This window comes from Lissotriton vulgaris, chromosome 12, assembly GCF_964263255.1.
Source record: "Lissotriton vulgaris chromosome 12, aLisVul1.2, whole genome shotgun sequence".
Taxonomy (NCBI): domain Eukaryota; kingdom Metazoa; phylum Chordata; class Amphibia; order Caudata; family Salamandridae; genus Lissotriton; species Lissotriton vulgaris.
Genome location: NC_141700.1, coordinates 38,200,095 through 38,217,358, shown reverse-complemented (window position 1 = coordinate 38,217,358; position 17,264 = coordinate 38,200,095). Strand labels below are relative to the sequence as shown.

At 38.6% G+C, this 17,264-nt stretch overlaps 1 protein-coding gene across 2 annotated transcripts in view; it reads left to right on the top strand.

The window, feature by feature from the left end:
• Nucleotides 1–17,264, top strand: part of CPAMD8 (C3 and PZP like alpha-2-macroglobulin domain containing 8) — a 1,208,079-nt gene that overhangs the window by 435,358 nt on the left and 755,457 nt on the right. For both annotated transcript variants that reach the window (XM_086946939.1, XM_086946938.1), the window contains exons 26-27: nucleotides 7,526–7,702; nucleotides 17,068–17,149. In XM_086946939.1, coding sequence (XP_086803065.1) covers nucleotides 7,526–7,702; nucleotides 17,068–17,149 — 259 coding nt within the window. The remainder of the gene's footprint in view (nucleotides 1–7,525; nucleotides 7,703–17,067; nucleotides 17,150–17,264) is intronic.

Genomic DNA, 17,264 nt, shown 5'->3' with positions numbered 1-17,264 from the left:
AATATGTTATAATATTTTAAATTAATAAATAATACATAATTTATTTTAAAAAAATGAACAATATACATATAATACATAGTATATACTTCCTTATTAATAACTTTCAAAATTTTTTAATAACTTATACATAAATAACAATATTATAAATTACAAATAAATGTATACACATAAAATAATAATATAAATAAAAATTTATAAAAATGTAAAACAAATTTAAAAAAGTAAGTAAATGTTGGATAGCGTAAGGGTAAGGATTACTACTCCCACGCCAGAGAGTGCAACAGTAGGGAAAGTGTTGCATAGCGTATGGGTAAAAATTACTATTCGAACTCCAGATAGTGCAACAGTAGGGAAAGTGTTGGATAGCGTAGGGGTAAAAATCACTATTCCCACTCCAGAGAGTGCAACAGTAGGGAAAGTGTTGGATAACCTATGGGTAAAAATTACTATTCTAACTCCAGAGAGTGCAACAGTAGGGAAAGTGTTGGATAGCGTAGGGGTAAACATTACTATTCCTACTCCAAAGAGTGCAACAGTAGGGAAAGTGTTGGATAGCGTAGGGGTAAAAATTACTATTCCCACTCCAGAGAGTGCAACAGTAGGGAAAGTGTTAGATAGAGTAGGAGTAAAAATTATTATTCCCACTCCAGAGAGTGCAACAGTAGGGAAAGTGTTGGATAGCGTAGGGTTAAAATTACTATTCCAACTTCAGAGAGTGCAACACTAGGGAAAGTGTTGGATAGCGTAGGGGTAAAAATAACTATTCCCACTCCAGAGAGTGCAACAGTGGGGAAGTGTTGGATAGCGTAGGGGTAAAAATTACTATTCCCACTCCAGAGAGTGCAACAGTAGGGAAAGTGTTGGATAGCGTAGGGGTAAAAATTGCTATTCCCACTACAGAGAGTGCAACAGTAGGGAAAGTGTTGAATAGCGTAGGAGTAAAAATTACTATTCCCAATCCAAAGAGTGCAACAGTAAAGAAAGTGTTGGATAGCGTAGGGGTAAAAATTACTATTCCCACTCCAGAGAGTGCAACAGTAGGGAAAGTGTTGGATAGCGTAGGGTTAAAATTACTATTCCAACTTCGGAGAGTGCAACAGTAGGGAAAGTGTTGGATAGCGTAGGGGTAAAAATACTATTCCCACTCCTGAGAATGCAACAGTAGGACGTGTTGGATAGCGTAGGGGTAAAAATTACTTTTCCCACTCCAGAGAGTGCAACAGTAGGGAAAGTGTTGGATAGGGTAGGGGTAAAAATTGCTATTCCCTCTACAGAGAGTGCAACAGTAGGGAAAATGTTGGATAGCGTAGGAGTAAAAATTACTATTCCCAATCCAAAGAGTGCAACAGTAGAGAAAGTGTTGGATAGCGTAGGGGTAAAATTTACTATTCCCACTCCAGAGATTGCAACAGTAGGGAAAGTGTTGGATAGCGTAGGGGTAAAAATTACTATTCCAACTCCAGAGAGTGAAAAAGTAGGGAAACTATTGGATCGCGTAGAAGTTAAAAACAACATACTTATAAATAAATTAATATTTTAAAATAATAAAAAAATAATTATTAAATAAATATTAACTATTTACAAAAACCAATACATAATTATAAAAAACATGATTAGCAATAAATAAAGTAAAAATAAATTAATAATAAATGCCAATTAATAATAATTAATTACCAATGAATAATTAATTAACAATATAATTAACAAAACAATTAATTAAAATACATTATTACTTAATTACATTTAAATTACTTCCCACCCTATTCCCCTATAAACCCATAACATGCTAAACAACATAATTATCAATTATTCAATTAATTTAAATGATTTACCTATCAATAAAAATTAATTACCAATTAATTAAAATTAATTTATAATTCCTAAAAATGTATAATTAATTTAGTATAATTAAATTACTTCCCACCCTATTCCCCTATAAACCCATAACCCACTACCGAACATAATTATTAATTAATTAAAATTAATTACCAATTAATAAAAAATGAATTACCAATTAATTAAAAGTAATGTATAATTCCTAAAAATGTATAATTAATTTAGTATAATTAACCTATTCCCCTATAAACCCATAACCCGCTACAGAACATAATTATCAATTAATCAATTAATAAAAATTAATTACCAATTAATAAAAATTAATTTATAATTCCTAATAATTAATAATTAATTTAGTATAATTAAATTACTTCCCACCCTATTCCCCTATAAACCCACAACCTGCTACAGTACTAAAATACACAATTTCCTTAAATTACATAAATAAAAATTAAACACATAATAAATACATAATAATATACATAAAAATCATATAAAAATCGATATTAGTAACATCGAAATTACTAACATTGATATTACTAACATCGATATTAGTAACATCGATATTACTAACATCGATATTAAATTTGTCGATATAACTTACCTTCTATATTATGTACCATCGATATTTAAACATCGACATTATTGTATGTCGATATTTAAAAATCAATATTTTGTCTGCCTACCATCACAGGGCTTGCAGCCGGCCTTCCTAGTTGACATCCTGCCACACCATGAGAAGATCTCAAAAAGACTTTGACAAAAAGTTGAAAACAGTCAGCCAAAAAATTACTGGGGGTAGCTCTCTTTGGATCTGTGCTGACTGGCATGGAAAAAGAAAAGAACTGACATCAGCGAGCTGGGGTGGTGCCTATATAGGCAATGAGCATGTCAAGTGGAGCCTAACGACCCACCTACCAGTGCACATGGGTACTGCTCACAAAATAATTGCGGCTATAAGTCTCTATCAGATTAGCCACTAGGGAATTCTCCTGCAACATCTCAGTGAACTCTTGCCTTTGGTGCTTTGGTAGATCATACTTGAAGAAGTGCACACCTTCACATATTTCCCATTGGTAGTGACCAAGGAGAGCAGTATCCCTAAGCATTTTTTAAAGGCAAGGTGGCTGTGGCACACATCTTCTGTTTGTGTTCTGGAGAAGTTGTGGTTTCTAAAAAGGAAGCATGTCTCCTTCTTATCAAAGTCACTATAACAGAGTCTGTCTTAGGTTCTATTTTTGAGAAGTCAGGGTCAGCTTTGTGGGGGCATCTCTTTTTAAAGCAATCTTGGTGTTGCTGCTTTGACAGTGGCAGGAGTCAGAAATGTGTCATCTGTTATATCAAGTCGTTAAGGAACTAAAGGTAGAGCATGCTTCTTAGCATTTCCAGAATCACTGATATGGTTTGCTACGGAACCTCTTGAGGGATGTTCATTTTAGTAGCATTCCTATCTGGAACCTTGTAAAAGGTAAAAATGTCATGAACCAGGGAGGTGCATGAGGAAGATGGCACTGATGTGTACGAAAAGGTGCAATCTGACAATGAGGAAGCTGATCTGGATCTTGAAGGAGATCTGAAACCTCTTCTTTTTTCAGGGGTTCAATGAAAGGAATCAGGTGATCCTCGAGAAGATTCCTGTGAAAGTTTCCCTTTCTTTAGTGGAGACACAGAAGTAGGTCTTAACACCATAGCTACATGAATTGCAATGGTTCATGACTCAAAAGATATATTTTGTCTGCCTACCATCACAGGGCTTGCAGCCGGCCTTCCTAGTTGACATCCTGCCACACCATGAGAAGATCTCAAAAAGACTTTGACAAAAAGTTGAAAACAGTCAGCCAAAAAATTACTGGGGGTTGCTCTCTTTGGATCTGTGCTGACTGGCATGGAAAAAGAAAAGAACTGACATCAGCGAGCTGGGGTGGTGCCTATATAGGCAATGAGCATGTCAAGTGGAGCCTAACGACCCACCTACCAGTGCACATGGGTACTGCTCACAAAATAATTGCGGCTATACGTCTCTATCAGATTAGCCACTAGGGAATTCTCCTGCAACATCTCAGTGAACTCTTGCCTTTGGTGCTTTGGTAGATCATACTTGAAGAAGTGCACACCTTCACATATTTCCCATTGGTAGTGACCAAGGAGAGCAGTATCCCTAAGCATTTTTTAAAGGCAAGGTGGCTGTGGCACACATCTTCTGTTTGTGCTCTGGAGAAGTTGTGGTTTCTAAAAAGGAAGCATGTCTCCTTCTTATCAAAGTCACTATAACAGAGTCTGTCTTAGGTTCTATTTTTGAGAAGTCAGGGTCAGCTTTGTGGGGGCATCTCTTTTTAAAGCAATCTTGGTGTTGCTGCTTTGACAGTGGCAGGAGTCAGAAATGTGCCATCTGTTATATCAAGTCGTTAAGGAACTAAAGGTAGAGCATGCTTCTTAGCATTTCCAGAATCACTGATATGGTTTGCTAAGGAACCTCTTGAGGGATGTTCATTTTAGTAGCATTCCTATCTGGAACCTTGTAAAAGGTAAAAATATCATGAACCAGGGAGGTGCATGAGGAAGATGGCACTGATGTGTACGAAAAGGTGCAATCTGACAATGAGGAAGCTGATCTGGATCTTGAAGGAGATCTGAAACCTCTTCTTTTTTCAGGGGTTCAATGAAAGGAATCAGGTGATCCTCGAGAAGATTCCTGTGAAAGTTTCCCTTTCTTTAGTGGAGACACAGAAGTAGGTCTTAACACCATAGCTACATGAATTGCAATGGTTCATGACTCAAAAGATATAAAATAGTTTTATTGGCCTGAATGGCAGTGGACAAGGATACAGAGTAAGTTGTTGTGATGTAGATGGAAGAGGCTTGGACAAGATCCCTACTCTGTTTTTGAAGTTGTTGAGGAAGAAGAGGGCATTCTGGGTGTATCTACGCCACAGAAACAATTCATGGGGATGGAGTGCCTTAAATGGCCATTGATTTTAGAGTAGATGGAGTTTGTCTTCAATGTTGATAGAGGTGGAGAATTCATATAACGTCTATGGTGTCTTTTCTTTGATGGCAAGTGAATTGACATTGAGCAGGGATCAGTTTTCGAAGTCGTAGATGAAGTTATTGACGCAAAAAGTGTTTAGAATACTGCTATCAACATTATCAGCGACCTCATTGACCTAGAGTGCTGGAGACGTTCATCGTCGAACGATGGATGCTCTTCAACGGAGCTCTAACAAAAGTATTCTGTATGTACATGACGTTGTTTAGTAGGCGTCAAACCCTCATGCCATAGGGAACAAGTAGGAACGTCAGAAGGACACTGCACGCACCGTATTTTTCTGTTTTTTATTTGTATCAAGGTGTTCCCATATTCACCTTTTCGTGCACACTGATTTGATCTATCTACAATATTATTTAACTCTTTATGTATACTGTTATATAATTATCTTTCAGGATTTATTTCAAGTTAAGCCAAGTAATTGTTGCTCCCCGACAGAGCCATTGTAGCTTATTATATGTTCACCCAGGCTCTGAAGGACACTGGGTTACCCCATTGTGTTATACCTTAGCAGGTGCATAATGGATCACAATGGCGTCTTCACTCCGAGGTGGGCCAAGGTCTCTTTCAACAGTGGGGAGAGCCTTGGTTAGATCTATTCACCACCGAAGAGAACGCACAATGTCAGCAGTTCTGCGCTTTGACATTTCCAAGGCGGCACTCGCTAGGCGACGCTTTTCATCGCGAGTGGAGTTGCGGTCTGTTGAACGCCTTCCGCCTATACCACTTCTGCCCAGAGTGCTGAAGAAAATCAGGCGCGACCGGGCCCAAGTAATTTTTGTGGCTCCGGACTGGGCTCGAAGAGTTTGGTATCCCAAGCTACTCAGTATGAGCATGGATCCCCCAATCCATCTGCCTCTTCGGTAGGATCTTCTGTTGCAGCAGCAGGGGACGGTCCTCCACCCGAACCTGTCCAGTCTCCACCTCCTTGCGTGGAGATTGAGTGGCGGCAGTTGATTCCTTTCGACTTGCCTCCTGAAGTCTGTGATGTCATTCTTGCAGTCAGGCATCCCTCCACTAAGTTGGTATACGCCTGCAGGTGGAACAAGTTTATGGCATGGTGCACAGCAAAGGCTGTGTATCTCTTTTCTGCCCCTCTTTCAGAAGTCCTTCTGTTCCTTCTTTCTTAGGCGCAGCACGGTTCTGCTCTTGACACTATCAAGGGCTACCTTTCTGCTATTTCAGCCTTCCTTAGGCTTCTTGATCAGCCCTCTCTTTTCAAGTCCCCTGTTGTCAATAGATTTCTCAAAGGCATTACTCATCTTTTCCCTCCTATTCCCTTCATAATGCCACAGTAGGATTTGAACCTGGTTCTCTTATATTTAATGTGTGATCCGTTTGAGCCTCTTCACAACTGTCCTCTTCGTTTGTTCACTTTGAAGACAGCTTTCCTGGTTGCCATCACCTCTGCTTGGAGAGTGAGTCAGCTCCAGGGTCTTTCTTGCAAACCTCCTTTTCTGTCTGTCCATCCGGACAAGGTTGTGCTCAGAACACGTCCATCCTTTCTGCCAAAGGTTGTCACTGCCTTTCACATCGGGCAGACCATCACTTTGCCCACCTTCTTTCCACCTCCGCATCCTTCCAGAGAGGCTCCACCGTCTGGATCCAAAACATGCGCTCTCATTTTACCTGAATCGCACACAACAGTTCCGGGTGGATGAGCAGCTCTTTGTTGACTACATGGGCGCCAAGAAAGGTCGTGCCATACACAAGCGGACTATCTCCTGATGGGTCGTCTTGTGTATTGAAGTTTGTTATTTTCTGGCAAAACAGGAGCCTCCTGTGGGGCTGCGCGCCCATTCCACCAGGGTGACGTCTGCCAAAACGGCATTGGGACGTGGTGTCCCCTTATGAGGGCCTCATTGCACACTTTTACTAAGCACTATTGCCTGCACAGCTAAGTCCGGAGAGACGGCTTCTTTAGCCGTTCTGTTCTCCGGGACTTACTAGTGTGATCTTGGTTCGCAGACCCACCACCGGGTTTGGTATTGCTGGGGTATCTATCCTACAGTAAGGAATCTTTCACTAACGTGTTTCTTTCAGACGAACAAGTTACTTACCTTCAGTAACGATATACCTGTAAGAAACATTAGTTTGTGATAGATTCCTTACCGCCCCACCCATCCTCCCCGTCCTGGGACTGATTTCTAGGGTTAAGGTCATCCCTTTCAGGACCCTAGTTTCAATGCACCAGTGGTCAGTATCTTGCATGGCGCTGCGTTCCTGGCGCTGAAAGTTGTGTACAGAACTGACATCCGCACACAAGGGTGGCAGTAGCTGCCGTGATGTCATCTCGGCGACCACGACGCCAACGACGGAGCCGCACGACCCCACCTTCTGACGCGCTGGGGTACCGTTGACAAAAACTTTCCGGATCCAGTCTCAGGCCTGGGGGTAATTCTACAGTTAGGAATCTATCACTATCCAATGTTTTTTTACACATATATTGTTACTAAAGGTAATTAACTTGTTCTTTTGAACCTAAGCATTGACTGTGGTTCTACGGCCTCCAATAAGACAAATGAAAATTCAGCACAATAAACTCTATATTAGGCTGTCATTCTTTCACTGTTTTGTGATACTGACACAATAGCTTCCTACAGATATATTGTTTTGTCACAATCTTTTCATATTTCTTTTTAGGAGATGTTATGGGACCAACACTCAACAACTTGGATAATCTCCTGCGACTGCCATTTGGGTGTGGGGAACAAAATATGATCCATTTTGCACCCAATGTTTTTGTCTTGAAATATCTTCAGAAAACTAAGCAGCTTTGTCCAGAGGTGGAAGGTGAAGCCATAGACTACCTCTTGCAAGGTGAGATGGGGAGATTGTTCTAGGCTTTCTCCTATAAGATGGGATGTGGTGTGGGGGGCTCCAAACATCCTCTACAAGAAGAGATGTAGGAGCGGCTCTGAACTACCCTGCCAAAAGTGAAGTTGGAGAGATTAACATAAGACTACTTGTTCTAAAGTAAAGTTAGTGGAAGGTAACACAGCAGACAACCTCTACCAAAGTGAGGTTATTACCTGTTGCAAGGTGAACTTGGTGCTGGGCCATATGCTATGTCCTGGATCATGAGGGGAAGATGATGATGTATGGACTACCAACTACATCCTATGAAATGAGGTTGCAGGGTGAAGGCAAGTGATTATTGTATTCTCCTTTGAGACTTACCAACATTATGAGTGCCCATAGGTGGCAAAAAACACCTGTTAGCTCAAAAAAACAAATACAAAAATAAATTGGTTCCAAAGAGGCATGACATAATTTGCTCACAGTCACACAATTTAGTCTAGCTGAAATCTCAGGCCTACTAGTTGTGCACATAATATGCATACTTGCATCCAAACATACTTACTTTATGGGGCCCGTCTATCGGCAAATGCCTGACCTTTCTCTCACGGTTAATTCTAATTCTCTTTGGAAAAGAAGACATTAAATTTTATATCTCAAATATTTAACAATAATAAAATATACAAGTAGATTGTAATTAATAGCTACACTAAATACTGCGGCGAGAGTCACCTATTTATCAGCACTTCACGAGACTATTGTTTTAACACTACAAAAGTAAACAAATCTTTTTGACACTCAACTTGGAGTGGTCCACCGCAAAGACCACTAGACATATACAGATACACAAAACCAAGGAGTATCATATATTCATAAATATATTTTCAAAAGGCCCAATGTAGACACAGTTCTTTCTCAAAGAAAAAAACTCTTCAAGGCAGGCTTTGCTTCTTCTTCTTTGATTTTTATTTGTTCTTATTTTCTTAAATCCAAAAAACAGTCACTTCCAAGGTTGGTCAAGCATGTTATTTTACAGCATACAGCCTACGCGTTTCGTCCTTACAGGGACATCATCAGGGCTGTATAAAGTGAAAGAAAAGAAGAAAGCTATAACTAACTGTTAATCAAAAAGAATATATAACATTCCACTTTAATTTCTAGTTTGCTAGCTGTAAAGGTTTTTAATACAAAAGACATTTCCCAGTGATTTTCCAATCGCTCATTATCAACACTCTTAGGTCAAAATCCGAGTGAGCCTGCCTATTTGACATTCTATTTAACAAAAAAATGAATCAATTAAGACCTCTGACAGAACCCTATGTACATACATTAAAAAACCAAAAGGAAGGCATTAAATATCTATTATATGCACGGTTTCCATGTATAAAGGAGAATGAATTAATTCTCAAGTATAGCCAGTTGGCTCAGCCCCCCATCTGGAATGTTACATAATGTAATTACAACTGCTCACCTTGAAATCAAGTGAGAATATATTGTTCATGACACTCTTCCTTATAAATTAAGAAGTTGAAAATGGATGCGTCTTTCAGGATTTCCAGTGCCTATAACTGGTCAATATCTCATATCAAAAAAATCTAAATAGAGAGAATCACAAAAGAAAAATCTATTTTATAATGTGGCAGGTAAGTTTGAGAAACAAATGGGAGTTAGTTTTCATTTCAAGAGAGGTGAAATTATACCACTCTCTACTGTCATAAGCAATATTAAAGCCCATAATGGCTAAAAGTTCAAAGCATCCACATTATCCCAGGGGCCCCGCAAGAAAGTAAGTCCTACCAATCAAAGTTAAATCCACGAGGTCCATTCTTTGCTTAAGCGGCGTCCCAAATGTTTTTAATCAATCTAAAGGCAAAAAGACAAGGATTCCTCTTTAAAAAACCATGCCCCTAATGACACTACGCCCTCGAGCGTGAGAAGCATTTTCTAGCCATGGCCTACCTCCGTTTCTGAATATCAAGTTTCACTCGCATCCGAACTCCATGACGACCCGCCTGGTAAAGAGTCGACAATGGAAGGAATGTGAGCAGCGTTATTTCAATCATTCCGTAGACAATCAACGTGTGACTGATTCCGCGCCAAAACGCGGTTCAATCAAACTAACAGTTCCCTATAACGTCCGCATATTACGTTGCTTAGTAACCAAGGGAAACAACATGTTCCGCTTAGTCTATCACGGAAATACATGTAGTATTTTTCGGTTTTAGTTTTTGTCCAATGGAATTAAAGGCAAGGTGGCAAGCCGGTCTATCCATGTTCCGCTTAGTCTATCGCGGAAATACATGTAGTATTTCCGGTTTAGTTTTAATCCAATGAAATCAAGGGAAAGATAGCAAGCTGGTCTATCTGTGTTGTTCTCTTAAATAACCGCATATTATATTGCGTCTTACCAATCGAGCATACGGCGGAAATCCTGGTATTGTTTCCGTCTGATCTGCTTGAAACTTGAAGTAAATATTACGACTGAATGTTCAGTCCGACTAGCGATCGGCAATTGAAAGTAGTGTCCGGTTTCTAGTACTTACATAGTGATTAGCTCTATCAAAATAGCGAATTGGCCAAACAATATTTCTATAGTAACTGAGATTGTTACATGCTAATATGTTATTGATGTAGACCAGCAAATTAGTAGATAATTTGTGTCGTGAATATAAGCCAAGAAAGATATAAAAAGCTATTAATTGGACAAAAAAGTGCTTATATTGGGTGTCCTCGATCCCCATCTCTTGAAAACATTCCAAAGGAGGGGTAGCCCTGTTGGCTAAAATATAAATGTAACCAACCACCCAATTGGTACGTTCATCCTATATATGAAAAATACAATATCAAAATCTCAAAGTCACTTTTAGTATTGAAATTAGTGTTTAAATAATAGACTTATTGAAATCCACAAATTTATACCATCTTATTCCACATTCCTCAGTTATTTTAGTACACCCTCATTACTAATGTGTTGCCAATCTCCTCTCTAAACCAATTGGAGTTGGAAACATGTTCTCTCCCGAATTACTTTAACCAGTGTTGTCTTAAAAAAGAGATCGCCCTTTTACCACTATTCGAAAGAAAAGAAGTGGTGGTCATCTTATAACTGCTAAGTGCATTAGTTGAAAAATGCTGAATAGTCCTATAAAAAGTAATGCATTTCTGAATCGCTGTTTAACCCTTCTTTAACACTTCTACAGCGACTAATCCATCTTACTTCCTCTTTCCTGATATTTAGTTCCCAGTCTCCCCCTCTTACATTGGGTTCGATTTTTTGGAGACCATGGAACTTGAAATTTTTTTGGCCCTCATGACATGTTTTTATATGCACAAAGATTGGTGATTTGACATCTTCGTTCAAAATCGCTCTTCCATGTTCCTGCATGAGGATCTTTAGAGCCCTCTTGGTGCTCCCTATATATACTTTATTGCATGCGCAGATCAGTGCATACACTACTCCTGTAGTATTGCAGTTAATGAACTGTTTGATTTGATACATTCGAGTACTATTGTATCGAAATTCCTTAGTCTTGTTGAGTCCCCAAGGACACATATTGCACCCACCACATGTGTATTGGACTGACCATATTCTTTTCTGGGGTCGTTTTATAGACGACATTCTAATTTTGTGGAGAGGCAGCAAACAGCAGATGGAGGAGTATTTAACCTTCCTAAATGATAATTCATTTAATGTAACACTAACTATGAATTTTCGACATGAAAAGATTGAATACTTAGATGTAGAACTCTTTGTAGTGGGAGATTCTATAGGGAGTAAACTTTTTAGAAAAGAGACCGCAACCAATTCTATTTTGAGGGCAGACAGTTCACATCCAGAATCAGTTATCAAGGGCATACCATTCGGAGAAATGGTTAGAATCAGAAGAAATTGTACTAATGATGACGATTTTGAATCTGAAATTAAAAAGCTCAGGAACAGACTAAAAAATCGTGGGTATTCCAAAAAACTGTTGGACTCTGCATCTAACAAAATAGGTCAACTAGACAGACAAACCACACTGGCACCTAAACTTAAAGATAAAAAATCAAAGAGACCGGTGGCATTTGTAACAACACACAATATTGATAAAAACAAAATTTTCAGGATTTTGAAAAAGAATTGGCATTTGCTAATGGGTGTACCAGGTTTAATGGGGGAAATTGGAGCAATACCAAAAATTGTATACAGACGTAGCCCCAGTATCAGCAATCTGATTACAAGAAATTATGTTCAGCCTAACAAACATTCTAGACCAAACTGGATGCCTGTCACTCCCAATGGATTTTACACATGTGGTGGGTGCAATATGTGTCCTTGGGGACTCAACAAGACTAAGGAATTTCGATACAATAGTACTCGAATGTATCAAATCAAACAGTTCATTAACTGCAATACTACAGGAGTAGTGTATGCACTGATCTGCGCATGCAATAAAGTATATATAGGGAGCACCAAGAGGGCTCTAAAGATCCGCATGCAGGAACATGGAAGAGCGATTTTGAACGAAGATGTCAAATCACCAATCTTTGTGCATATAAAAACATGTCATGAGGGCCAAAAAAATTTCAAGCTCCATGGTCTCCAAAAAATCGAACCCAATGTAAGAGGGGGAGACGGGGAACTAAATATCAGGAAAGAGGAAGTAAGATGGATTAGTCGCTGTAGAAGTGTTAAAGAAGGGTTAAACAGCGATTCAGAAATGCATTACTTTTTATAGGACTATTCAGCATTTTTCAACTAATGCACTTAGCAGTTATAAGATGACCCCCACTTCTTTTCTTTCGAATAGTGGTAAAAGGGCGATCTCTTTTTTAAGACAACACTGGTTAAAGTAATTCGAGAGAGAACATGTTTCCAACTCCAATTGGTTTAGAGAGGAGATTGGCAACACATTAGTAATGAGGGTGTACTAAAATAACTGAGGAATGTGGAATAAGATGGTATAAATTTGTGGATTTCAATAAGTCTATTATTTAAACACTAATTTCAATACTAAAAGTGACTTTGAGATTTTGATATTGTATTTTTCATATATAGGATGAACGTACCAATTGGGTGGTTGGTTACATTTATATTTTAGCCAGCAGGGCTACTCCTCCTTTGGAATGTTTTCAAGGGATGGGGATCGAGGACACCTAATATAAGCACTTTTTTGTCCAATTAATAGCTTTTTATATCTTTCTTGGCTTATATTCACGACACAAATTATCTACTAATTTGCTGGTCTACATCAATAACATATTAGCATGTAACAATCTCAGTTACTATAGAAATATTGTTTGGCCAATGCGCTATTTTGATAGAGCTAGTCACTATGTAAGTACTAGAAACCGGACACTACTTTCAATTGCCGATCGCTAGTCGGACTGAACATTCAGTCGTAATATTTACTTCAAGTTTCAAGCAGATCAGACGGAAACAATACCAGGATTCCCGCCGTATGCTCGATTGGTAAGACGCAATAGAACTCTTTGTAGTGGGAGATTCTATAGGGAGTAAACTTTTTAGAAAAGAGACCGCAACCAATTCTATTTTGAGGGCAGACAGTTCACATCCAGAATCAGTTATCAAGGGCATACCATTCGGAGAAATGGTTAGAATCAGAAGAAATTGTACTAATGATGACGATTTTGAATCTGAAATTAAAAAGCTCAGGAACAGACTAAAAAATCGTGGGTATTCCAAAAAACTGTTGGACTCTGCATCTAACAAAATAGGTCAACTAGACAGACAAACCACACTGGCACCTAAACTTAAAGATAAAAAATCAAAGAGACCGGTGGCATTTGTAACAACACACAATATTGATAAAAACAAAATTTTCAGGATTTTGAAAAAGAATTGGCATTTGCTAATGGGTGTACCAGGTTTAATGGGGGAAATTGGAGCAATACCAAAAATTGTATACAGACGTAGCCCCAGTATCAGCAATCTGATTACAAGAAATTATGTTCAGCCTAACAAACATTCTAGACCAAACTGGATGCCTGTCACTCCCAATGGATTTTACACATGTGGTGGGTGCAATATGTGTCCTTGGGGACTCAACAAGACTAAGGAATTTCGATACAATAGTACTCGAATGTATCAAATCAAACAGTTCATTAACTGCAATACTACAGGAGTAGTGTATGCACTGATCTGCGCATGCAATAAAGTATATATAGGGAGCACCAAGAGGGCTCTAAAGATCCGCATGCAGGAACATGGAAGAGCGATTTTGAACGAAGATGTCAAATCACCAATCTTTGTGCATATAAAAACATGTCATGAGGGCCAAAAGAATTTCAAGCTCCATGGTCTCCAAAAAATCGAACCCAATGTAAGAGGGGGAGACGGGGAACTAAATATCAGGAAAGAGGAAGTAAGATGGATTAGTCGCTGTAGAAGTGTTAAAGAAGGGTTAAACAGCGATTCAGAAATGCATTACTTTTTATAGGACTATTCAGCATTTTTCAACTAATGCACTTAGCAGTTATAAGATGACCCCCACTTCTTTTCTTTCGAATAGTGGTAAAAGGGCGATCTCTTTTTTAAGACAACACTGGTTAAAGTAATTCGAGAGAGAACATGTTTCCAACTCCAATTGGTTTAGAGAGGAGATTGGCAACACATTAGTAATGAGGGTGTACTAAAATAACTGAGGAATGTGGAATAAGATGGTATAAATTTGTGGATTTCAATAAGTCTATTATTTAAACACTAATTTCAATACTAAAAGTGACTTTGAGATTTTGATATTGTATTTTTCATATATAGGATGAACGTACCAATTGGGTGGTTGGTTACATTTATATTTTAGCCAGCAGGGCTACTCCTCCTTTGGAATGTTTTCAAGGGATGGGGATCGAGGACACCTAATATAAGCACTTTTTTGTCCAATTAATAGCTTTTTATATCTTTCTTGGCTTATATTCACGACACAAATTATCTACTAATTTGCTGGTCTACATCAATAACATATTAGCATGTAACAATCTCAGTTACTATAGAAATATTGTTTGGCCAATGCGCTATTTTGATAGAGCTAGTCACTATGTAAGTACTAGAAACCGGACACTACTTTCAATTGCCGATCGCTAGTCGGACTGAACATTCAGTCGTAATATTTACTTCAAGTTTCAAGCAGATCAGACGGAAACAATACCAGGATTCCCGCCGTATGCTCGATTGGTAAGACGCAATATAATATGCAGTTATTTAAGAGAACAACACGGATAGACCAGCTTGCTATCTTTCCCTTGATTTCATTGGATTAAAACTAAACCGGAAATACTACATGTATTTCCGCGATAGACTAAGCGGAACATGGATAGACCGGCTTGCCACCTTGCCTTTAATTCCATTGGACAAAAACTAAAACCGGAAATACTACATGTATATCCGTGATAGACTAAGCGGAACATGTTGTTTCCCTTGGTTACTAGGCAACGTAATATGCGGACGTTATAGGGAACTGTTAGCTTGATTGAACCGCGTTTTGGCGCGGAATCAGTCACACGTTGATTGGCTACAGAATGATTGAAATAACGCTGCTCACATTCCTTCCATTGTCGACTCTTTACCAGGCGGGTCGTCATGGAGTTCGGATGCGAGTGAAACTTGATATTCAGAAACGGAGGTAGGTCATGGCTAGAAAATGCTTCTCACGCTCGAGGGCGTAGTGTCATTAGGGGCATGGTTTTTTAAAGAGGAATCCTTGTCTTTTTGCCTTTAGATTGATTAAAAACATTTGGGACGCCGCTTAAGCAAAGAATGGACCTCGTGGATTTAACTTTGATTGGTAGGACTTACTTTCTTGCGGGGCCCCTGGGATAATGTGGATGCTTTGAACTTTTAGCCATTATGGGCTTTAATATTGCTTATGACAGTAGAGAGTGGTATAATTTCACCTCTCTTGAAATGAAAACTAACTCCCATTTGTTACTTAAACTTACCTGCCACATTATAAAATAGATTTTTCTTTTGTGATTCGCTCTATTTAGATTTTTTTGATATGAGATATTGACCAGTTATAGGCACTGGAAATCCTGAAAGACGCATCCATTTTCAACTTCTTAATTTTTAAGGAAGAGTGTCATGAACAATATATTCTCACTTGATTTCAAGGTGAGCAGTTGTAATTACATTATGTAACATTCCAGATGGGGGGCTGAGCCAACTGGCTATACTTGAGAATTAATTCATTCTCCTTTATACATGGAAACCGTGCATATAATAGATATTTAATGCTTTCCTTTTGGTTTTTTAATGTATGTACATAGGTTTCTGTCAGAGGTCTTAATTGATTCATTTTTTTGTTAAATAGAATGTCAAATAGGCAGGCTCACTCGGATTTTGACCTAAGAGTGTTGATAATGAGCGATTGGAAAATCACTGGGAAATGTCTTTTGTATTAGAAATCTTTACAGCTAGCAAACTAGAAATTAAAGTGGAATGTTATATATTCTTTTTGATTAACAGTTAGTTATAGCTTTCTTCTTTTCTTTCACTTTATACAGCCCTGATGATGTCCCTGTAAGGACGAAACGCGTAGGCTGTATGCTGTAAAATAACATGCTTGACCAACCTTGGAAGTGACTGTTTTTTGGATTTAAGAAAATAAGAACAAATAAAAATCAAAGAAGAAGAAGCAAAGCCTGCTTTGAAGAGTTTTTTTCTTTGAGAAAGAACTGTGTCTACATTGGGCCTTTTGAAAATATATTTATGAATATATGATACTCCTTGGTTTTGTGTATCAGATTGTAATTAATAGATAACGCTACTGCTTTAATATTTTTCATACTTTGTGACCTTCTTGATGCAAATTAGATCCATGCTACAGAACTTATACACTCCTATAGGTACACACTGTAAACTATTCATACTCACAGTCTTAGTATTTTGCAAAAATCCTTCTCTTTCAGCTACCCCCTGAATCTTACCCACCATTTGGGCAACAATGGTTGAACAGAGCTTAAAAATGCTATATGATAAAAAATAATCTAAGATGCTCGTGTGCGTGCTGATTATCTATGATCTCACCTATTGATGGTTGCCAACATTCGGTTGTTACTGTGCTGAATGTACTTTGCAGCGTATATTTCTTCAGTGTCTGATTTTACTTGCACCACCCTGGCCGTTTGATTGCATGAGGATTGTTTCAGAACTCTAGCGAGACACCGCCTTGAACCATGCCTTGTTCTCCCTGAGATATACTGGATTTTCCCATGTACAGGCATATGTGCAGAGACCATTTTCACATAGGCGAATCCACATTTGACTTATGTGCTGCTACAAAGCATAATTAGTGTTTACAGTTCAGTCATGCTCTAAACTCTGGATTTTCAGAATTTTCGCTCCTGTTTAGAAGACAATGATTGTATCTAGATTTTCTGTCTTCCAGGTTACCAACGACAGCTGACATACAAACGACAGGATGGGTCCTACAGTGCTTTTGGTGAAAGAGATTCCTCTGGCAGCATGTGGTAAGTGAAGTTAGCACAAAAGGGTACAGTGAAGGCCTTAAACCTGTAGGACCTTGCACAAGGAATCATAGCTATTTCAATCTAATTGGCAATTGCAGGGTTTGTCATTGACTGC